General features: G+C 35.8%; 1 protein-coding gene across 18 annotated transcripts in view; it reads right to left on the bottom strand.

The window, feature by feature from the left end:
- The window catches only part of LOC134541789 (transcriptional repressor CTCFL-like), a 92,948-nt gene that overhangs the window by 30,929 nt on the left and 36,231 nt on the right, over positions 1-25,788 (bottom strand). For 16 of the 18 annotated variants that reach the window (XM_063385531.1, XM_063385582.1, XM_063385502.1 and 13 more), the window contains exons 2-8: positions 23,644-23,692; positions 22,321-22,458; positions 19,168-19,287; positions 17,033-17,136; positions 15,119-15,325; positions 12,943-13,055; positions 8,123-8,292 (exon numbers count right to left, since the gene is read on the bottom strand). In XM_063385531.1, coding sequence (XP_063241601.1) covers positions 8,123-8,292; positions 12,943-13,055; positions 15,119-15,325; positions 17,033-17,136; positions 19,168-19,287; positions 22,321-22,458; positions 23,644-23,671 — 880 coding nt within the window. In that variant the 5' untranslated portion in view covers positions 23,672-23,692. The remainder of the gene's footprint in view (positions 1-8,122; positions 8,293-12,942; positions 13,056-15,118; positions 15,326-17,032; positions 17,137-19,167; positions 19,288-22,320; positions 22,459-23,643; positions 23,693-25,788) is intronic. The other 2 variants (XM_063385537.1, XM_063385601.1) reach the window with 1 other exon arrangement.

Below are 25,788 nucleotides of genomic sequence, written 5' to 3' on the forward strand. Positions count from 1 at the left end.
CGATGATTATACGAGAAAACACGGTATATTGACCTTATGAGGAAAATGTTGGGACTTTAAAAATATGACTTTATAAGCAAGAACACATTATAGGCAGAAATATTATAATGGGGTTATACTGTATTCAAAAATAATTATGTATAACTACACACTGCTATTTTAACAAATAACCTCTGGCCAACCTGAAATTTTAACATATTGTTAGGATCACGCTTGGCTGCAGTGCTTGGCGTCGCCACTCTCGTTCGGCCTGTCTGCGCCCCCTTCCCCCCGCATCCTCTCCCTGGTATCTCGTGTCATACTATCTCGCGACATCCTGACCGTCGCAGCGCGCACCTGCCTCAGATCGAGTTACTTAAAAGAGGCCGCAATGCGGCATAAAAGGACTCGGACATGTTTATCGGCACGTTTTGTGGGAACACGATGCTTGTTGCGTTCATCGGTGTTCTTTGAGCAGCCGCCGCGTCTTTCGACAGGACTCAAAACGCGTTTCTGGACATTTCGATGGCGAAGGTCACGCGATATCTCGGAGACATACCCGATTGTTCTGGACGGGAACCCAAGGGCTATATAAGGAGGTAGGCCCGAGGACGTCGGTCAGAGTCTGAGTGGGGAGTTCTCCCGCGGCGGAGTTTCCGGGCGATAGTGCCGCGGGTGCGGCAGAGTGGCGAAGTCCTTGGACGAAGGTTCCAGGGCAGGGAGTAAGTGAGTTCAGTGGAGTCGGGAGTTTTCCCGCGGTGGAGTTTCCGGGCGATAGAGTCGCGGGCGCGGCGGAGTCCCGAGTGAAGTTCCGAGTGAGGCGTCGAGTGGGATCTCGGCGAAGGGTGTTACGGCGGCGTCGGAGTGTGGTGACGGAGTCCCGCGGCGGAGACCCACGAGGGGTGCTGCGGCGAGAGTTGCGCCAGAGGTGCGGCCCAGCGAAGTGTGCGGAACGAGTGACTGGGGAATTGACATTTATTTAAGTGTAATTGATTATTTAGAAGATTATTTGTAAGTGACAAGTAGTGGTAATAAATAAAACTGTGTAGTGTAATAAAATCTTTAATTGGGCTATCCTTTACGAACCCGCGGTAAATCGTAACATTTTGGTGTCAGAAGTGGGATAGCCTTAATTAATAGATTTAGGATTCAGTTACATTATTAGAATAAAAGTTGAGGATAGAATTTAGATTTTGAGAATATAGTTAGTGTTTAGAACTTTAGTGAATTTGAAATTTTCTAGAGTTAGTTTGAGTATACTGTAGTCAGTGTTAGTTTTGAATGTAATAGTTATTGTTAGTTTAATTAGAAGGTTCGGTTAGGTCATTTAAAATTAAGAACAGTATTAGAAAAAAATTATTAAGGTTGTTTAAATAGTAAATTCTTTAGAGAGAGATGGCTGCTGAAGAGTTAAATGTAGAAGATATCAGGAAGATAAGGGTTCTCCTGGAAGAAATGGTGAATGACATGAGGGCATGGAGAACCAGTATGAAGAACTCTGCGAAAGAAGTGAAGAGTGAAAATAATGAGGGTAAGGACCATAATGAAGAAACGAAGAGTGGGACAAATAATAGCTTAGAGGAAATGAAGAAGGATCAGGATGAAATGAAGAATGAACAGGAAGAAATGTAGAATGAAATGAAGACCGAAGTGAAGATAAGCCTAGAAGAGAAGAATAGCCAAGAGAAAAACAGTGAAGAGAAGAACAGCGAACAGAAGACCGGCCAAGAGAACAGCGAAGAGAAGACCAGCAAAGAGAAGAACAGGGAAGAGAAAAGCAAAGAGAAGAACAGCGAAGTGAAGACCAGCGAACCAAATACCAGCGAAGAAAATACCCGCAAAGAGAAGACCAGCGAAGTGAAGACCAGTGAAGAGGAGACCAGCCAAGAGGAGACCAGCCAAGAGAATTCCAGCCAAGAGAAGACCAGCGAAGAGAAGACCAGTGAAGAGGAGACCAGCGAAGAGGAGACCAGCCAAGAGGAGACCAGCCAAGAGGAGACCAGCCAAGAGGAGACCAGCCAAGAGAATTCCAGCCAAGAGAAGACCAGCGAAGAGAAGACCAGTGAAGAGGAGACCAGCCAAGAGGAGACCAGCGAAGAGGAGACCAGCCAAGAGGAGACCAGCCAAGAGGAGACCAGCCAAGAGGAGACCAGCCAAGAGGAGACCAGCCAAGAGAATTCCAGCCAAGAGAAGACCAGCGAAGAGAAGACCCGTGAAGAGGAGACCAGCCAAGAGGAGACCAGCCAAGAGGAGACTAGCCAAGAGGAGACCAGCCAATAGGAGAACAGTGAAGAGAACAGCAAAGAGGAAATTAGCCAAGGAGAGGAGAACAACCAGGACATGAAGATGAAAGAAGAGCTGAAGAACAGCACAAAAGTAGTAAAAATGAGTTACAAAGTGAGGAACATTGAACAAGAAGAAATGATGATAAACAAAAGAGAGAGGGGAAAATGCCAAGATGAGCTGAAGAAAAGTAGAGAAGAGATGTACATGAGTCAAGAAGAGATAGAGAAGCGCAAAGAAGAAACGAAGAAAGACCAAGAAGAGACACAGGAAGACCAAGAGAAGGTGAAGAAGTACCAAGAACAGGGGAAGAAAGACAGAGAAAAGAAAATGAGAATACAAGGAGTCATGAAGAGGGTACATGGAGAAATTAAGTGCAGTCCATGTCAGACTCAGAAGAACCAAGAGGGCACGAGTAACCGAGAAGAGACGAAGAAGAGCCGGGAAGAAATGCTGTACGAACAAGTAGCTGCGAGAGAAGAAATGGCGAGAAAAAGGGAAGAAACAAGGAAACTGTTGGAAGGCAATAAGCAATACTCTCATGAGTATTGGGCCCGTCCAAGACAACGGTCGGCCTGGCTCCGGCGGCTGACTGAACGACATGGGGCATCTGCGACGCGGAAGTGGCGCCGGGTGACAAGAGAAGCTACATCTACTGCGAGAGGGTTATCTGGTGAGACTGTACAGTCCGCGATGGAGGAAAGGCAGGAGGCCTAAACTTCGGGTAGCATGGGGACCTCCAGGAGGAGATGCATTACCTGTTCAGGATGAACAGGTTGAAGGAGGGGGCAATGTTACGATCGCGCTTGGCTGCAGTGCTTGGCGTCGCCGCTCTCGTTCGGCCTGTCTGCGCCCCCTTCCACCCGCATCCTCTCCCTGGTATCTCGTGTCATACTATCTCGCGAAATCCTGATCTTCGCAGCACGCACCTGCCTCAGATTGAGTTACTTAAAAGAGGCCGCAATGCGGCATAAAAGGACTCGGACATTTTTATCGGCGCGTTTTGTGGGAACACGATGCTTGTTGCGTTCATCGGTGTTCTTTGAGCAGCCGCCGCATCTTTCGACAGGACTCACGACGCGTTTCTGGACATTTCGACGGCGAAGGTCACGCGATATCTCGGAGACATGCCCGATTGTTCTGGACGGGAACCCAAGGGCTATATAAGGAGGTAGGCCCGAGGACGTCGGTCAGAGTCTGAGTGGGGAGTTCTTCCGCGGCGGAGTTTCCGGGCGATAGTGCCGCGGGTGCGGCAGAGTGGCGAAGTCCTTGGACGAAGGTTCCAGGGCAGGGAGTAAGTGAGTTCAGTGGAGTCGGGAGTTTTCCCGTGGCGGAGTTTCCGGGCGATAGAGTCGCGGGCGCGGCGTAGTCCCGAGTGAAGTTCCGAGTGAGGCGTCGAGTGGGATCTCGGCGAAGGGTGTGACGGCGGCGTCGGAGTGTGGCGACGGAGTCCCGCGGCGGAGACCCACGAGGGGTGTTGCGGCGAGAGTTGCGCCAGAGGTGCGGCCCAGCGAGGTGTGCGGAACGAGTGACCGGGGAATTGACATTTATTTAAGTGTAATTAATTATTTAGAAGATTATTTGTAAGTGACAAGTAGTGGTAATAAATAAAACTGTGTAGTGTAATAAAATCTTTAATTGGGCTATCCTTTACGAACCTGCGGTAAATCGTAACAATATCAACACTCTGCAATATTTGAATTTTGTCAATTTTGAATGACATATGATAATAGTAATTTCCAGAGTTATATTAATATTGGTTTTTCCAAGTAATATTTTCCAAAAAGCGGTCTACAAAAGTAAGTTCTGGTTTCCTGCTTTGCACTCATTTCAGATATTCCTTTAAAATAGGGAAATTAGCACAAAAAAATCGACAATGTAAATAAATTCTGGTTGCAGATTTTATGTGATAGTGTGTGTGAAATGTGTAATAAGAGCCACTACTGACACACAGCTTCATACCGTCCAGTTACAAGCTATAGACATTAGTCACATTCTTATCAAAAATATTCTAATTTGTTTATTTAAAAAAGGAAACCTTGTAGAGTTAAAAAAAGTTAAAATCACAACAAAAATGGGCACTTCTTATCTGCAAAAAGCTATACAAAAACCTGCCATTTTATTCATAAGAAAAACCAATGCTTTTCTATCATAAAACCCCATTAAGAACTTGGGAGTCTGAACGTGCAGACAGCCTTGGAGCTGGTAGGTTGTTTGAGGTAAGCCCATGGACACATGAATGTCCCCTGTGGCCTGAAGATCCTGGGTGACAAGCCTTATTAGCTGTGGCACTTTATGACAGCGACATGTCTAATCAAGTACAGTAGAACACCTCTCAACCGTAATTCCCACAAACGGAACTCCCTATATCCGAAACTAATTTTCCAAAATAATTAAAACATTAAATAACGTTTTTCCAAAACATTTCCGCACTGGAACGAGGCGTTATTGCTTTTGTCTGACTGTACATGTCTTGAAGGCACGCGCACGCACGTCTGTCAGAGAGCTAATTATAGCCAGTCTTTCCCGCGCATTGCGTAAATACACCGCTGGTTTTCGTGTCGGACGTGAATTACTATAAAGATGTTTATGCTATAAGTAGTTTTATTGTTTCACTATGTCAAGTAAACGGAACATTCCGGCCGGCCCGAGAGTATGTACACCGACTCCCACTACACACTACTACGCATTCTTTCGTGGCAAGTGTGTACTACGACACGTTAGTTCACGTCAGATTCAAGTGGCTTGCGTTCGTGTTAGAGTTTTGGTTTTTCTATTTAAAGTTGAAGAAAGGTTTTGGTTTAAGGAATTATTAATATAGATTGTTTGGCGTACTCTTGTATACTCCACCTTTTTTTAAATAAATGTACTTTCCATGAACGGGTTTTGTTTTTATGAATAACTTTACCTAACAAAAAATTTTTTTTCCGCATAATCGGCGCACCCCTACTTTTCAAACTTGATTTTAGAATAAAATGTGCGACGATTATACAAGAAAACACGGTAGTTACAGGGCTCTCCACAGCACCCTGTATGACTATTATTACCGAATTATAGGCTCATCATTCCCAAGTTTGAAGAGGTGCCTTAACAGGGTGATAATCAGTGGTGTCACATCAGGTTCAGCAATGAATCTCAGGTCTGCATTTCTCCCAGCAACCTTTTATGTGTGCACATGTTGGTGCTTAGATGAGAGCACACATCCCACCAGAGTTGTGGAGACACACACAGGCATTATCCTTGCTGTGAAGTTGTGAAGTATATTTACCAATGGACTCATTAAGCTATAAAATATTTTCATGTTAAAACCCCACTAATGGGTACACTAGATGCTCAAATTTGTTTAAACCAAGCCAACAATTTTCCTTCAACTTTGTCATGCTTCCAGCATATTATCTACTTTCTTTGTCTTTACAAGTACAGTAGAGTCTCGCTAATCCGGACCCCACTAGTCCGGACATCCGGTTAATCCGGACGGATCTAAAAAAAATAAATGATGAAAAAGAAATTTGTGACAAAGGAAAATTAGAAAATACATTCTAAGAGAGGGTCTTCTTGCCATCAGTTGCCGGGAGTCTTACCACTAGTTTTCCGCACATCGTCTGTTTTCCAAGAAGTGCCTCACTCTATACCTGCGAGTTGTTTTGTTTTGTTTCCTTCAGTCGATGGTTACTCGTGCTGTTGATAGGTGCTCGTGACAGTTATTTTTATTCAGTGCGAGTGTTGTATTGTGTGCACTTATTAAGAGCAACGTAATGGCTACTAAACGTAAGAAAGTGACTGTAACAATGGAGCAAAAACACCACGCCTTATTTCGTACTGATGCGGGTGAGTCATTAACTAGAATCGCGCAAGATTCAGGAGTGGGAAAACAAACTGTTCCTGATTGGAAAAAAAATCGGTAAGAAATTGAAGTTTTTTGTGCCAAAATGGTGAGTAAGGACAGTCTAGCTAACAGAAGCACGTTAAAAAAAAAAACAAAAAATGAAACTTTAGACGAGGCTTTGTACATTTGGTTTTGCCAACAACGTGAACAAGGCGTTCCGCTGTCGGGCTTAACATTACAAGCGTCCTGCTCAAACTCAACGAAAAATTAAAAGGTGACCCTGCTTTTACTGCCATTGTGGGATGGTTATCTCGTTGGAAAGATCGACACGGTGTTCGTGAACTTAGTGTAAGTGGTGAAATTTTGTCAGGAGTGCAAGTGAAGACTTTAAAGTAAAATTTGAAAAATCGTTAAAAATGAAAAATTAGAGCCAAGTGTTTAACGCTGACAAAATGGAATTAAATTACAAAATGCTTAAAAAAAAATAACATTAGCATCAAAATTGGATTCTGTAGCCAAAGGTCATAAGGTAAAAAAAAAGAGTAACTTTGCTTCCTTGTAGTAATGCTTCTGGCAAATTTAAAATTCCATTTTTGGTTATAGGCAAATCGGCTAAGCCTTAAAAATCTTAAAAGAAATGCTCTTCCAGCCCAGTATACTTAAAAAAAAAAAATCGGCATGGATGGACGGAAAACTTTTTAAAGCTTGGGTTATTGAAACATTTGTTCCTAAAACAAAAAAAGTTTTTGAGAGACAAAAACCGCCCAGAAAAAAGCTGTGTTGTTAATTGATAATGCACCATGCCACCCGAGTGAAGAAGAATTGAGAGATGGCGAAATTTTTGTAAAATTTCTGCCACCAAACGTGACTGCTTTGATACAACCTATGGATCAAGGTGTGATTGAAGCAATAAAACGGCGATATAGGAAAAAATTGATCATGTCTCTTTTAGAGCAACAAGAAGCAGACCCGTCAGCTAACTTAATGGATCATATTAAAAAAAGTGACAATGAAGACTGTAATTTACTTGGCTGCAGAAGCATGGGAAGAAATTAAGCTGTCAATTATACAAAAAAGCTGGAAAAATTTGTGGCCAAGCATTTCACAGGAAAAATAGGGACAAGACGAAACTCATCCAACTTCAAATAGCTTTGATTTTGTACACGTTTTTCAACAGTTGGAGGGTTGTGCCAACATATAGGAGAATGACATATCAGAATGGATGAACAGTGACAGCGGTATTGGTCATCAAATGTTAAGTGAAGTTGAAATTGTGGAGGCGTGCATTGCAAACATGGCAACTGAAATAGACAGTTCGGAAGATGACGATGGAGGTACAGAAGATTCAGCTGGCCCAACTCATGGCGAAGTGACTACAATGCTGGAGGGGTTGCCGAGTTACTTTGAGAAGCAAAGCGACACATCGTCTGCTGAGCTACTGACCTTGAGGCGCCTACGAGATTGCATGGCAAAACGACGGCAATCGTCATTAAAACAAAAGAATATTACAGACTTTTTTGAGTAAATTGTAATTGTTTTTAACCTTTAATTGTTTTATACTTTTTAATTACATGTAGGTATGTAAAATACATATTATTGTTTTATAAATAAGTTACAACAATGTACATAGTTTCTTAAGTACTTTATAATAAAACACAGTTGATTTTTAAGCATAAATATTTTTTCTTTAGCCTATAAAACTTGTTTTTGATACATTTTAAAGTAGATTACAGTTAATCCGGACTTTCGGTGATCCGGACAAGTCCGGATTAAAGAGACTCTACTGTATATATATTTTATATATAACATATATATTTTTAATTCTTGATTCTATCAATTTCTATTCAGAATACGTGGAGCTGAGTGATCAAACAATCATAAATTTTCCACCTCTACTAAAATTAACTATAATTTTCATGATCCTTCTGAACACGCTTGCCACATTTCACAAGTTAGACGTGTGCACACAAGTATACCTTTATTATCTTAGTTTGGAATGAGATTAAGTTAAGAAGACAGCATACTTTGTCCTACCTGAAGTGGTGAAGGCACTATCGCAGAACTTGCAATGATGTGGCTTGGTGCCAGTGTGTGTGTTGACGTGATTCTGCAGCGAGGCCAGCGTCTTGAAGCCTCGCTCACACACGCTGCACTTGTGAGGCCGCTCTTCAGAGTGGGACTTCATGTGCCGAGACAACAGGTACCTGCATGCAAGAAGCAGTCACTCTCGATGCAAGAAGCAGTCACTCTCGTGAAAGTTTGTTACAGTTCCACGAACACATATTGATTGTACAACTGCTACATGTCTCATAAATACTAAACAAGTATATTCATTTTCCATCCTTAAAATACCAGTTAAACTACTAGAGAAAAGAACTCAAATGATTTTAGTTGATAAAAAAAATTGGTTGTCTGTAAAGTCGGTTTACGGACGATAGTTTAACGTGACGTCATAACAAAACATTGATGAAATGATTGATCCAGAAGAAAAGGAAATATCATATTCGGCCTGAGACTGAGCTGTAATAGGTTTTTGCAACTAAACCATTTAGGCATTAAAAATATTATATTCTTTGAGGAAGAATTTTTTTTTTTTAATTTTTCAATCTTTTGCATGATAAAATCTACCACTGCATACTTTTATGAATAAAATTGAATCATTTTTATTGAATTATCACTATTTTGTATGGATAAAAAGGAGTGAAATGAAATGTGCAATTGAATTAATAAATTTACTTTTATTTGCATCCATTAATTCAAATATATTTATTACTTTTGAAATGTTGCGTGCGCCATATTTATTTTTACAAGTACAAAAATTTTTTTCGCAGCTGCCGGGTTTCAAACCGCCAACCTTTAGTTGAAGAGACAGGTACGCTAACCACACGCCCACGAGGCCATACTAAGGTAATGTAGTTTCAAATGTTATATATATAAAATCTTCATGGTAGGGGTATAGTATTAACATGATTTTATAACAAATACGCATCCCAAATACACCAAACTTATTTATAATGTGTTACAATATTTTTTAAAACATTGTGCAAAAGATCCCGGGTGTAATTTGAATTATTATGTGTAACTGTAAAACACCATTGTTGGTTCAAAACGTATTTGAATTTTCAACATTACTTTTAAATAACCGTACAGATTGTGCTGAAAATTGGTGGACGATCGTTAAATTACATAATATTAATAATTCAAACGACCAAAATATGATTGAAAAGTCAAATCGATGGTTGTTCCAATCGAGTGGAAGAGAGATGCCACGCATGCGTACAATGAGCAAACAGAACACATCCGTAGTGGGACATCCGTAGTGGGACACTTTTTCGTGCATGCAGCCGGCGTTCATCGATTTATTTGACGTTGTCACGTCAAAAATTTAAGATCCTGAAAATATATAAACACATGTACCATTCTAAACACAAAAAATTCAAAAAAAGTCTTACAAGAAGAAAACTGAACCCTTAAAGTGACTATGCACATTTGTAGTTAGTGTGCTGACATTTGTTTTATTTTACACCACACTTTCATTAAAGAATTACATTATCAATTATTAAAAATCCCTCCTTATTGCACCCTTAGGGTGCTCAAGTAATATTTCCTTCAAATTTCTAGACCCACTGGTTTAAGCTGTGTGTTGTCTGTCAGTCAGTGTTAAGAGATTTATCAAGTACATGGAAAATAGTTAATACCATAATTACAGACCTGGAAATTTCTTGAGTAGCAAGTCTTAAAATTTTTGGGTGACAAGACACCAAAATTCTTGGGTAAATTTGGAGGAAGAAAAAAAAAAAGTTATCTGTAAAGTCGGTTTACGGACAATAGTTTAACGCAACAACGTCATAACAAAACATTGATGAAATGATTGCATACTTTTATGAATAAAATTTAATCATTTTTATTTTAGTAATAAAAGAATAAATACTTGAAATTATACTAATAATCAGATTTTTAAAATGCAAGAACAATTAACCTTTATTGCTGAAATTGTTGTTGTAATAAGCAATGAAAACCATATTAACTTTTCACTTCACTTTATAAACAGTCAAAGAAACAGTTCACATGTAGATGACTTGTAATTAATTTTAAAAACTGGCGTTTAGCTATAAAGTTTAGATAAAATTATGAACAAGTTTTCATATAAATAAACTGTTATCAAATATCTATCATCAATTATATGAATCACCGTAATTTTTTAGTCAATTGTAACATAACCTATTATAACTGCACTCGCAGACAGATGCTACTTTTTTTAATAACAAGAGAATAAATACTTGAAATTATACTAGTAATCAGATTCATTTTTTTTACATACATTTGACGTAGAAACACATTTATAAACAAAGTTTTAAGTTTTTACTTATGTCGGTGCGGCGCAAGCGTACAATGAGCGTAACGGGACACTTTTTCGTGCGTGCAGCCGGCGTTCATCGATTTATTAGACTTGTCACGTCAAAAATTATTTAGTTAAAAAGACATAAATACCAAGCCAAAGGGCCATGTGATTTTATATGATGTAATACATTTAATAAAAATGAATAAATCCCACTTATATTCTACTGACATAAAAATATTTTCAGATAAGTAATTTTGATACTTAATTCATAAAAGCAAATAATATTTATATCTATTAAAAAATGCCAGAGGGGGGGGGGGGGGAGGAGACCCTTTGTGTTGCAGAACTTACCCCATCAACTCAAACCCTTCCCCCAACACAACCCTACAGAATAGGGTAATTATTATTTCATTGTGTTGCTTGGCTTGGAAATCTGAGGCTGGAAATATTTAGTTGACTGGGGTGGAACTGCTGAGGCTGGTGTGAACATGTGGGGTCAAGAAGGGCATATGAAAGGAAACATCACCTATTTAGGAAGGGGATGGGAGTGATGAAAAACCAATGCCAGTGCTGGAGGAATGAGAGAGACGGTTTGAGTAACACCTTTATCAACCAAGCCTTGCCAAGCTGTGTCCTTGAAGGCTTTTAGAGCGAGGGTGAGTGGAGAGAACAAAGGAAGTTTTTTTTTGAGTGCTGCACCAGCAAGGAGGTGGGCTCTTAAAGATAAGTGGTTGTTATCTTTACATCTTGCTTGAAGGCACTTCTGCCAGCATTTTTATCTCCTTAAAAAATGTATCTATAAATAAGTACGACAACAAGTAAGTAATTAGATGAATAATAATAAAACTATTACAGGGTGGCTACAGAAGTTCTACCAAAAATATCCTGACACTTTCCAGAAATACTATTTTTAGCTTACAGCGCCATAAAATGAATTGCATTATTACTTACCACATCAGTTAATGCTCTGAAAGGAATAATCCACAAAAAATGCAGCTGGTAAAAACAAAACGGAGTAGGCTAATTAAAGGCTTAGATTGAGGTCAAAAGTTGCTTTATATAATAATTTAAAAAAATGTCATATTTGAAACAGAAAATTTTGACAGCAGCCAAAGAGGAGGAAAATGTTGCAATGCTTCCAACTACCATGTCAGGGAGAGCCCGCAGACACTATGGTTCGAGTGTTTTGCATGTGGGGGTAACCGACACAAGTCATCTCACCAAGCGGTCTAGGCCTAAATGCATGCAATAAGCAGAAAACTTAAAAATATTCAAGCAATTTTCCTTAAATATAGTTTTGTCATTTCTGTTTTAGAGTTACAATTGCATTCACAGTAAAGGATATTTTAATTCCAGGAGACCTGGACAACTCTCAAATCCACTCCCACGGGGTCTATACTCATGCACTGTGTTGTGATGCGTGTTCAAATGTAGCGTTTAATCATATGCTGTGCATGTGCAACTGACCTATTTACACGCAAAAAGGTGCTGACTGCTACTGAGTGCTGCCAGAAGGCACCATGCTGGTCCCAACTTGTTTAGTACTAATCAAAATCCAAAAATCGTGAACAGGTTCCATTTTCTGAATTATAAATCAAAAGTTGAAGTCAGAAATAAAACCAAACATTATTTCCATGTTATAAACAGACTACTTAATAGATCATTGTAGCAAATATTTATTGTGTTTATGAAACACATTTTTATTTGCTTGCTTATGTTGTAACATAGATACCTCTGAACATTAGATACCTCTCTATTATCTTTTATTGCGCTTATGTACATTTAGTACAAATCCAACTGACACACGTCACAAATAAATGACTAATTACGTTTTCCTTGCCGGCCCCAAGACTATAATGTTACAACATGAAATGGTACAGCAGGCGGTAGCGAAGCCCTCAGAACAGATATACTGTTTACAACTATGACACAAAATAACTTATGTAATAGTTTCACCAAAATTACAACTTACTGTTTAAAAAATAAATCCCTATTCACAATATCTGAAATTAACATTGGAATGCATAAATATACAGCAAATACCAAATGTTTTCAACACAAAGAAAGGAAAACCAAAGAAATTCACAAAAAAAGTGACACTAACATGCATAATATGAAGTACTTGGCATCTTTTGACTTCAGTATTTTTGAGATACTCAAACAATAACATAATTTTTTATGCTTTTAAGACAAATTCTCAAAAAAATCACAGATAAGAAATTTATTTAGATGTTAAATCGAGACATTTTCTGTCTTGAATCGTGTTCGATGTGTTCAAAGCTTGCAAGTGACTAGCGATAACTTCAGCATGGATGTACATATTTGTTATGGGCAATAGCAAAATTACACTAACTTAAAACATTTTTCCTGTAATGCACACAAATTCCTTGATTTTTTGTGGTTTTCCCAGATGATCGGTAAATTCCCTGATTTTTCCCAGTTTTTAATACCTGTAGCCATCCTGTATTAATATTGTACACTGCTAATACATATTAAAATACCATAACAATACCTTTTGGGACTTGTATAGTTGCAGTAATTACACATATGGGCTTGCGTGACAGTTTGAGATTTCTTTGGTACAATTTTGATTATTTTTGTTTTGTCATCCTCATCACCAGATTCCTGAAAGAAAAAGGTAAAAAAAAATTACTTACTTATAAACAAAGTCAACTTATCTTCAGTAATCTACAAATTTACATTTTATCCATTTTTACTTTTCCTTAGTTTGCACTAATATATTTATTCTGACTCACACCCTACATATTTACACCACAAGAGAATACATACTGCTTTCCTGACTTACAGTTTTCTTTAGCCTGCTATTTTTTTTGGGAAGGGAGGGGGGACGATCTAAGTCGCTAAATATAATTCTTTGACAGAGCTGATAAAGACATTTGTTTCATCACATTGAATAGCTATCAAATGCAAGTTAGAACTAGGTAAGTATTGGCCTATTAAGAGCAAATTTATCTATTATGCACCATGTGCTAAAGGAAGTCTTACCTTAGAACAAAATTTCATAATACTTACTTAAAGCATATACTGCCAGCATACTTAATACTGAGAACAGATCTGCAGAGGTAATACCCTACGTTATTCTTTAAGTACAGATTTGACACAGATTTAAATAACAAAAATCTAAAAAACATTACTTTTAACATTTACAATTGAAAAAGGTTCTTTACAATAAATGAAGTTTGTTTTGAAAAATACTGATTTAAAATTAATGCAGAGAAAGTTCAAAAAGGTATGTACAGTGTTTGCAGGATGATATTAAAATGATTACAGTAGAACCCTTTATAATGTTTTTCAAGGGAGCACAAGAAAAAAACATTATAAGCAGGAAATCTCAATTTAGCACTTAACAATGTTCGAGCTTTGTACCAATGGACTCACCAAGCTATATAAACAACTTTAATGTTAAAACCAAAGATAGTATACTTGATACATGAATTTTCTGAAACAAGCCAACAATTTTTCAACTTCGTCTTGTTCCCTGGTTAAATTTTGTTTGTCTTTAAAGATAAACTGCCACATTTTTTGTAAAATTGTCTCACGATTCATGATAACAACATTAAGAGTGAGAACGTCTACTCCTTTGCCACCTGAAAATGTTTAAATTTGGAATTCCTACGTATGAAAAAAAAAAAATTATTTGTAAGCAATAGAAAACACTTTTACTTATGCCCTCGCTCAATGGTTGGCAACTTAAATATTGTAGGACTATGTACGTGCATCTGAATACCCACTGGAATGGCAAGGAAGAGAAGAGTTGACTAAGGGTGCCAACTGACAGGTAACTATGAACATTATGTACCTTCAGTATATTGCATAAAATTGTATTTTAACAAACTTCATGTATTCTATGGCAGTGATTGTAAACATAAACATACATAAAGGAAACTTTTTATAGTAAGTGTTGGAATAATTTGGTTTTAAAACATTTCTTCCCCGTTTATTGAATGTTAGAAAGCAAACATTATAAGCAGGAAATTACACTATTTATGAACGTTATATGCAGGAAATAAATACATTGTTCTTATGGGGGAAATATTGGGACTTTAAAAATATGCCATTATAAGCAGGAAAACATTATATGCAGGAACATAATAACAGGGTTCTACTGTAACATTAAAAATTTATTTTTCCTTCATTCAAACTTTTCCATTATTTCCAAAAGGGCCATGGTAGTTGAGTGGTCAGACCTCCCTCTGAGGTGATTTGAGTACATTCCTGGAAAGGGCCAATCACAGATTTTTTTTTGATACATGGAAAGCAGGGCGGACATTGCAGGGCGGAAATAGAGGAGTCGTTAAGCCTAAATTCATTCAGACCCTTAGTTTTATTTAAAAAAATTAAAAAAAATAAAGGAAAAATTGTGGTTCTACTATATTTTAAAGACACACTAATGTATTTCAAAAATCCTAACTTTTTTATGTACATAAAATAGCATACTGGCTACAAAGAGAATACTTTTTTTAGTAGCCCAATTAACAGCAATCTTGATGAAAAGGCTGTTTATGGGGTTGGAGGAAGGTGGGAGATATATAGCCAAGGAGTATACAGAGGCAATGGAGACAAACAGAGGAAAGCACATGTTCGTGGTGAGGACGGGGCAGGAGTGGAATGGCAGAAACTTCAGGAATTGCAAGCGTATTGACTTGAAGGAAACGCGGGCAGCTCACCAACGTGATGCCGCCCTCCTCGCCGTCGTCGAAGTCGTAGACGGTGAGGTCCTGGTCCTCCCCCTTGTCGTCCTTGTCGTCGGGCTGCTGCACTATGAGCACGTAGCTCACCTCCCCGGCGCCAGTCTCCGAGGGCACGATGGTCACCGCCTGGTAGGCGTCGCCAGCGTTCAGGATCATCTGGTTGCCGTCACTGCTCGACATGCCCTGGCACACCGACCACACCGCTGCTCGTCCTCACATGGCATCACACAACAGCAACCTGGCTAGGCCTGTGCAAATACTAGTTTTTTGATGCAAACGGAAAATCAGATTGAATTTTTTAATTATTTGCATAGTCAAAACGAATTGCGAAATTTTTTCTCTATGAAGTTGTATTACATTTATTTGAAAATATATAGGATTGAAGGAAAAATAAAATAATCTTTTAATGTTTGCAATGTTTGAACTAATTATTATTCAATAAAAATTATAAAATAACCATGCATAATATTAATAGTGAGCATTCATAAAGACAAATGGAGTGCCTTCTTTTGTTTTTTAAGTCACCAATTTTATTCAAGCAAAACATATACAACACACAAAAAATAATTAAATAGTTTCATGAGAGAATATTTGGCTTCCAATGTTTTAAAGTGTTGCAACAAATTCGAAGCTTCAACTCAAATGTACAGCTTTGCATCAAAAACGAAACTTTAAATAATACTAATAGAAAACTTTCTGGCAAAGTAAAATTGAATATTAAGAAGTGCTTTGACTGATTTGCTTAGTATATGCTTCGCACAGACCTAGACCTGGGAAAGATTCTCGGTCCAACTTTCTTTTTATTAGTGAGGTCATAGAAACACAAACACGTGACACGGACCAGGAATATCTAGTCCATGTCGTCGTGTGTTATAATAATAATCTCAATGCTGTTGACATGCTAAGAAAATAATAAAATAGGGGGTGATGGGAAACCTACGTGTGGCAAATATTTTCAAATACCAACAGTAACTGACTGATGTTTTATTTGGCAACTTAAACAAAAAAGACACAATTTTACACAATGTTCCAGTAATTTTAAACCAACGTATTCTTGGAAAGGGATTTTTCCACCCTTCCCCGTTACATCTCACTGCACAGTTTGTTAAACTAACAAATTATTTTATGAACAGTGATGCAAAGTTAATATAATCATGTTAAAGAGTTTTTCTATCTATAAAGTTGGTGAATGCATAAAAGCAGAAAGCATTTCACTAATCAATGTAAGGGCAATGGAAAATGGTAAATTAATGATTTAATTTTTTTTTTATAGTAACACTGTTGTTGATACATGAGAACATTTTGCTAAACAGAAATCAGGTCTACATCATAAACTATTTCATAATCAACATTTTGAGACTTTAATTCTAATGTAAATAAAAATTTTAAAAAATAACCAAAGAAACATTGATTATTCGGAACAGATTGGTTCAATTAGGATTTGAATCCAGGCCCTTTTTACTATGCCATCTTGCTCAGTAACAATTAAAAGTCTTATCACTAATTCACTGCTTATCCAAAATCAAAAAAAAAATTAAAATAAAAAGTAAATCTACTTTTAAAATTATAGCTATAATTTTCAACTACCCACACTAAAAATTTTCTAATTGTAAATAATAAAATAAGAAAGAGCAAAACGATTCCATACAAATACACAACTAACACAACAATTAATAGAAAAAAAAGTTAATAAGTTTTGATTTAGTATGCATAATAAACAGTAGTTTTATGCAAGTCATGAAAATTCAAATTTTTAAAACCATGACTGAGGTATTATTACACTTCAGAAACGGACGATTACCTAACCACGCAAACATGGTCAAAAAACATTCACATATGGTTAAATAATACAGATAACAAAACATTCAGAATTTTTTTTTTACAACTCACATCTTCGTTATCCATGACAGAAATCTCCTCCACATGGCCATCTTGAGAGTGCATTGACATGTAAGTTCCATCTCCACCATCCATCACGTCTGAGTTAGGGTCAGCTATAGCGACAGGAATAAACAACTGTACAACATGCAACCACATGCTACTTAACTAATACACGTACTGTTACATCTTCTCCAATGTAAAAGCTTTAAGTTATTTAGTATGCATGAACGTTCTTGGTAACAACATGGTATTAGTAATAATACAGTCAAGCCTATTTATAATAATAATAATAAAATTTAAAAAAAAATAAAAAATAAAATAAAAAAATAAAACCACACATACACAACCTGAAGGGACTACATTTTTGCCACTTTACAATAATGGTTTCTATTAATCTATTACAAAATTTAATCACAATTTTTACATTTTTAAATAAAATTCAAACAATATTTAAAATATTTTATTCATTTAGTACATGCAGAACACACCTAAAAAAAAAAATTGAGTATGCTCCAAGGAAATTTGCACAGAAATTTAAACAACACCAAATTTACTTTTTTAGGGATTGTAAAATGAATATTTAGGATGGCTACACATGGGGCTCAAAAAAATTTTTTTTATTGTACAAACTTTTTAAGGAAGTAAGATAGAAGAATAAGACAGAAGAATAAAGCTAAGGTTTAGGAACTACCCACGAAGAGACATACCATCATTTTGGAAGAATATGTAACATTTCTGAGCTTTTTTTCTCCAACCATCACTGAACCAAAGCTTGGCATCCGTCTTATTTTAGTTGAAACTTTATATTGTTTCTTTACATTTTCTGGGATATTGGTATTAACCATCCTTTACTCACGTAGTAAATGTTTACCCTTGGAACAATAGCAAATTTGTATTACACAATAACCATAATTTTGTATTAAATTACTCAGCGCTATAAAACCAATTTAATTTCTAGGGACTGTGACCATGACAGGAGGCCGATCGCCATTTGCTTGGTAGTAATGAGAGTTTGCAATAACAGTTTTTTATTAACGAGGTTTCACAGTACATGTATACAGACTGAAAGTGACACATAATATAAAATGTTCAAAAAGCTGGCAAATGTAGAATCAAATAAAGTTAGTTATATGTCCCATCTCAAAGAGACCAAAAAAAAAAATAAAATACAGTTAGGCAGATTATTAAATATTTTGGTTTTGAAAAACAGCAGCACAAAAAATTACATAACCAAGAAAATAAGAAAATGAGATTTGAACAAAACATAGGTCTATGAAACTTCAAACCCATGGTCATATAGATAGGTCTGGCATCCCATCCTTTGCCTTGGCTCAGTTAAGCTCATGGCGGCCTACGAACTAACAGCGTGACACCCAACATTAACATTATGTTAAATGGGAGTTTATTTAATATATTATTCCTAATTTTGTTTCAATTTTTTAAACTTTTTCCCAGATTACTATATTTTCATTAGTTTGGGCACTTGGTAAATGCCTACTCTATACCAATACCTTAAATAGCGCCTGGTTGTAATGAAGGTTACGACTTAAAAACATCACTTATATTTCATTTTTAAACCCACCTAACGACCTAGTTAAAAAAAAATATGGCAACCTGCAATACCAGGAAAATTACAAGTTGAAATCTTACTTAGATAAAAAAAAACTGCATTAAAAATCTCATTAAAAAAAATGAACACATGCTTGAAGATCAAAATGTCTAGCAAACGAATATACTTGATTTAAATACGCAATTAAAATTTCTAACATGTTTTCTTTTCAGAGAGCCCAGTTTGTTTTGGTTCTGTATTCTCAACACTCCAACTTTAAACTGACAATTATGGCAAAGTTACAAGTTTCTGCTGTACATTTAACCCCTACAAAGCTCCCAAATAAATGAAAAATCTCAAATTGTAACATACATTTAAAACTAAACAGAGTTTTAATAAACATGCCTACTTTTATAGGAAACTCCCATTTAACACAATGTTAATAATGGGCCTAACTACTACTAGCACTGTTAGTTGGCAGGTCGCCGTGAGATTCACTAAACGGACGGAGAATGAAGGTAAGTTGACATGACTGTAGATGAATGGAACGAGACAGATGTTTAGTGGACCAAGAACACTGTGTGAAGCCACTCACCAGACACCACCGTCATGACAGGAGGCTGATCGCTGTTTGCCTGGTAGTAATAATGGCCTGACTGATCCACAAAGTAGGTTCCTTCGTCCTGGTTATCATCAGATCCCACTTGGTGCACTTCTGAAAAATAATATCAGAGTTATTTTACAGCTCTGTGGGACTATTCACTAACTTATACCACTTAAACATCATCAGTTGTATATCCCAGCTTAAGTTTTTGCTAATTAAAAATACAAGTTTAGGCGAGAGGTCTTTGCAATACAGTATCGTCACCTCCTCAAAATAAAAATTATATGAAAATAGCTACAGTGTAATTGCGGCCAGGGGGGAGGGGGAGGGGGAAGAGGAGGAGGACAAGGAAAGGAGAGGAAGAAATTAGCATTAAATAAGAAACATACTAATTTTTTTAAAACTCTGACAATCTCATTAACCACAGTGATTGATTAGATATTATTAGATATAAATATTATTTTGAAACAATGCAAGTCAACAAAAAAATATTTAGACATGGTTACTGGCAAAACCTAACATGTTTTTTAAAAATAGTTTTCCAATGCTGCATCAAATTAATTTGAAAGTATTTTTTGCTTTAGAAACAACTTACAATGTACCAATATAAATAACAAATTGATTATAATTACTACTACAATAATATAAAAAATTACAATATTTTAAACTTTTCTTAATGATTTTTATTAATATATAACCCATTCAAACAACAAAATTAACTTCTAAGAATTTTTTAGAAACAGTGGCTTGTCTATTTGAATGTTGTATATTATTAAACCTCAATTTTGTTAATTTTCTTTAATCAGCCCACCATTTTAGCTCAATAGTTAAGGTCAGTAACAAATTAAAGCCACCTTCAAACCTAGTCATTAAGTTAAGGACAGTATGATGTGCAATAAAGTAACTACAGTAAAACCAGCTTAAGACGTTCTCGCATAATAAGTTTTCCCACTTATTAAGTTCACAAAATTATTCCCTTGATCACTAACATATATCTCTATGTTAATTTTTCCAATTCATAACGTTTGAAGAAAATAATTAAATAATAATGTTTATCTTTAAACTTTTAAACTCTATTTATTTATCATGAATTCCATCAGCACACCATTTTCTCCATTCGAGGCATAAAATATGACGAATGATAAACGCACAAGACCGTTGAAACCTGTACCACACACTGCATGCTGTTACAAGTTAATTTTTTGACCAATCATCTGTTTGCATTCGTATAGAATGAGAGGCTGTTCCATTTTACCTATTCGAGTTATATTACCTTGCGATGAATGAACACCAAACCAGATTACCACCAGCCCATATTAGTTAACCTGTTTTTCCATATTTTTTTTGCAAGCACTTTGTATAGTGCTCAGTAAACACAAATTTATAACTCGCAAATAAGGGGTTTTAGTTTGTGATCTTTTTAGGTGTGATTTTAAGGTTATCAAGCATAATAATTTTTTTGTGTTGTGGGAAACAGTGCATAATGGCATCTGCAAGTAGTGGAGGACCCATAAAACAGAAGGTGTTATTGATTGAAGAAAAACTGAAAATAATATCGAAAGTTGATGCAAATAAGAATAAGGGGGGGGGGGGGGGGAACTTGGGATGCTACTGTCTACTTTGAATGAAATCATGATGAAGCAGGACCAATTTTCTTTGGCTACTAGTATTTTGTAAAAATGTAAAAAAATGAAGGTTGGTATACACACAAAATGTTCCAGATAGTGTGAGGAAGAGCTTGTGGGAACTGGACAATTTTATGATGCATCAGTCTGAAAATGTGTTATAACAAAGAACTGACCCAGTATTTTTGAAAACAATAAATGTTAAGTTACTGTTTTTGCTAATGTTGTTTTGATAATTTTTTTTATTGTGGTTACTGAATTAAATTCAGTTTAAAGAATTCAGTTTACTGATATAATTGTATAGTTTTTCTAGCACATTAACGATAATAATATGTTAGTGTAATATTTGAGTTAATACAGTATGTCATTTGAGTAAAATTTGTTTTTATGTAGCAAATGAATTTTAGCTATGTATTACCCTTTTAAGAAGTTTTCCTGTTAAAAAGTTTTTTGCATCCAGTTCCTTCAAAAATGTCTTAACAGGGATTTACTGTTGCACCATAGTGAATCACTATGAAAATATCTGACAGTAGCTGACCACTGAAAACTTCAGGGTAAATTTTCCTTAAAATATTAGTAATTAGACCCCTTGATGTTTTGAAAGCTGAATTCCTCAGCACGAAATTATACAATCTCCATGTTTTGGTCACACAAACGACACTCGGAACTATCAAGATATATTTACTTTCATTATATGTTTACTACATGATACATGATGCACACTCGTGTAATGCCAGGCTTGGCATGTAGCTAAGTTATTCCTAGATGAACTCAAATCATCCCAAGGCCCACAAAAAAAACCTCAGTAATGGCTACTTTCTCACTCATACGCTGAGAGATATCACAACACCATACCATCCTGAATTCCTAGCTGTCTCCTAAAACCAACAGCTCAGACTTGCAGACAGTGCATTTTTTTTTTTTTTGTCAAATGACACTCTTAGTGAAAAGACACATTAAATTCAATGAAAATGGTCATAGTTTTTTGTAGTTATGGTACTTTTAAACTTTTGTGATTGAAACAAAAAATATAAAAATAAAATTTTGTTTCTTAATGGAAGATTCAGTGGTACTAACAAACTGACTCAAAACATTACTTGAAATAAAACTAAGAAGTAAACATGCTGGTTACTTCAAGTAACCATGCACTTTCATCCAATAAGTTTTTTTTCTAATATTGAGTCAATATTAAGAGGACAATAGCACTACTGTCCTAAGTCATAAAAATACGTAATGGTTTCCTTGTATTGTATGTTTACAGAATTTTAATTTTGATGTTCTTTCAATCTCTTTGTTTTAGAGTTGAGTTCTTTTTATGCTTGAAGACTGAGATTAGTAAAACCGTATATTTATTCTTTATTTAGAATCAGAATATTATTATAATGCACACAACAATTCTAAGTGCTCCTACAACATGCTAGAATATGTGAATGACTCAAAGTTTCCACATTGGCATCAACAGACCAAGCAACAACACACAAGCTCACACGTACGTAGACACTCCAGGAGAATAACTTACCTGTTAACTGCTGGACTGTATGGTCTCCACTCTGTATTTCTTTGTTGAATGTTTCTAAATAGTTCTGAATGTCTGTTATGGTTTCAGATTCCTGACCCTCCATTTTAATTTGTACTGTCCTGTGGATTTGGGCAGGGCCTATAAAACACATATAACATGAATGAAACAACACTTTTAACCCAAGGATAAGAGCTGCTAGAAAAGTATTAATAAAATTAGCAAGGGAGACTACAACCAAAATAATACCAAAAGTATAATGTCACTGTCTTAGAGCACACATATTGTACATCCAATATTGTTGATTTAGAGTATTTGGTGTTTTCCGAAAAATAAGATATATCTCTGGCTTTTGTGGGGGGGGGGGGGGGGGGGGGGGGAGAGAGGAGGAAACCAGTACATCCAAGCAAGCTGAAAGTTTATGATTATTCTAGGAATTGTATTGCATCAACCACACAGACAAAAAGCACAGAAATATTCATGCAGTATTACAGTTCACAAAACTAAGTGGACATACAATGTTTGTGTTCTATGACACCGATGTATCACGTGTAGGCAACTGAAAAACATAAATAATGAGTTTAATTAAGAGAAAAAAAACTACCAGAAAATGTATGGCAAGAATGACAAAAGGACAAAGCAAACTTTAGAATGTGCAATTATTGGTAGCAAAGAACCTTGAAAGCAACCATGTAACACTTAAAGTACTGAATGTACACCCTAAATTTGACAAAATCTCAGTTCTTCAGGAATCTACAAATGGTAATGTACTGGCAACAAAAATGAGCATAAACGTATGTATTTTGAAGGAAAAATAGGGTGATAATATCCCATGACTGGTAAGTGTTAGTCTGCAAGAGTCCTTAGTTCAAGTCCTGACCCTGATGAGCTTCTTGAACAGGCCAAATGAAAAATCATATAACTTTGACAAAAAAAAAATTCACACTTAAATAAGTAGCGAAGACAGTACATTAAACTGATTCTATACTTATAAAATGATAAATAAATTTTTTTTAAATATAATTTGATAAATAAATGTAACATCAACTATATATGCAAAAAATGTTTTTTATTAATTTAAGAAAAGTAAGGTTGAAAGCAAAATAATAAATAATTTTGATATTTCTATACAATATGTATAAAAAATAAAGCTTTCTAACATATTTTGTGTAAAACATTTGACTTTAGTGAAAAATAAACTTTTATGTTTTTAAAATAATTTAACATAATTTAATTCATTTAGGAAAATGTTGAGTAGAATTGATATAACTACAAAAAATAAACAAAAAATTAAGTTAAAAAAATAAATCATAAAAATTACAGTACCCTTCTTTCTCTGCTTGACCTCACTCATGATTGCACCATCCAAAGACTCCTGAAAATTAATGTGTGGTTCATTAGCTGGACAAAACATGAGTTTTGATAACACTACAACACACTACTCAGCAATCCTGTAAACTAAACAAAAACATATTAAAAAAAGTTTTATATCATTAAAGTACATAGTACTAGGCTTCCATGAATTTGAAATATGAAAAACCACATGCTCTGTTGTAGAGAAAGAATAATGCACTTAGTTTTATTTGCCTGGTATATCTCTCAAGTTCAATTTACATACGACGTAGAATTTAACTTTCAAAATTAAAAAAAATTGGTTCATTGTAAACCTATAGACATTATCGGATAGAAAAGATACACATGAGGCCTTAGCCACACTGTGACACATCTGCCAAACCTACAGCACTGATGGCCAACTACACTCTTTTCAAGGGCCAGGTATAATTTCTGAAACTAATCCGAGGGCCAGACGATAAGAATGAATTTTAAATTTGAACTGTTTTTTATATTTTGAGTTATTCACTACAGTAACAATAAAATATGTAGCATATGATAAAGGTACAAAAAATAACTTTTTTAAAAATAGTACTCTATGATGTGCCAAGAAACAATTTAAGGATTACAAAAATAACTTAACTTTGCAAGTTAGTTCCAGTAATATGTGTCAAATAGTTCACACTAAGTTTTTTGTTTATGGATATTACAAAGTCATGTTAATGTTTATAAATAATTATTTATATATCCTTGTGAATACATCTCTAACTTTATATGTTTGTGTTTTTTATTATAGTGTACTATATATTGACTAACATCATAACCTAGAAATTGGGGGCAACTATATGGAAGGAAGAAAAAAACACCAAACAATGAGCAATGTTTTTTTTACTACTACTTTACTTTGACCTAACATCCCATCAACAGCAAGGTCAACACTACCAGGAACCAGGAACCCGGGAAAGGCAATGGCCAGAGCCTATTTAGGATCCAACCCAGAATTTACCTGGGGTGATTTTGGCACACCAAGGAAAACCAAAATAACCGAAAATAAGGACGGGCGGCCCAAGTCCTGTTTCTATTCGGATATATGAGAGCTGAATGTTATTAAAAAAAAGTCAACTAAATAATTAATCATTGAAACATGATAGTCTGGTGGTAAACATATACGTGTTGTGTTTGTTTGCTTTCTTATGTTAGAATATTCAGTTATCAAAGAATGAATTTTCACTGAAGCAACTGTCAGAAAAGTAACACCTTATCTGGAACAAAGTGTACTAAAGTAACATGATGCCTTCCATTCTAAACTCTAGAGCACTCAGGTTTGAATCTTGCTTCAGCCATCGTGACTTCAGTTTTTCATGGTTTCCTCCAATCATTCTATGTACATACTGGGCTGGTACCTTCCTGTGGCCAGGGCCAAATCCTTCCCATTCCCCCTAACTGTGTTGTTGGGTTCATTAATCCCTAATGACCTCTTGGCAACTACACGTTAAGTCTACAGAAAAAGTGACCAAGCCCAGTTTGAAGCAAAAAACATATCCCCTTTTTACCATGTTTTTATTAACTCGCTTTCTTGTATGTCTGTCTGGGTGGAATTATGTAATTGATTTTAAACTAACTTCCCGATGAGCTAGATACTTGAAATTTGGACCATAGCTCAGAAGTAGATGACAATGCATGAAAATGTAAAAAAATGAAGAAGAAAAACAAAAAGGAGATAAAGATGAAGAAAACGAAAAAGATTTAAACAAAAAAATTAAAGTTATTATTTTTTATTAAATATCAATTACCATTTAGTCATTGTATTGGGTAAAAATTTAAATCGTATAGTGAATGTCATTCTTCATCTTCTGCTTCAGTTTTTTTTATTTCTGCTGTTTTGTTCTCTTTTTTTTAAGGTTAATCTAGAAAAAGTTATAAATCTGCACAGTTCATAAAATGCAAGGATGTACAGTGGACCCATGCTGGTGTATACCTTGGATCTGCACTATTTGCTAAAGGACAGGTATATGTTGTTGAAGTTTGATATGACTTGTGTGGTTGTGTTGTCTATGGAAGTATTGACTTCATTATTCTTTAATTGAAGTAAAGTTACGACAATGGTGGTTGACTATGTGTGAAATCAGATTTAATGTA

This window comes from Bacillus rossius, chromosome 1 (assembly GCF_032445375.1).
Source record: "Bacillus rossius redtenbacheri isolate Brsri chromosome 1, Brsri_v3, whole genome shotgun sequence".
Classification (NCBI taxonomy): domain Eukaryota; kingdom Metazoa; phylum Arthropoda; class Insecta; order Phasmatodea; family Bacillidae; genus Bacillus; species Bacillus rossius.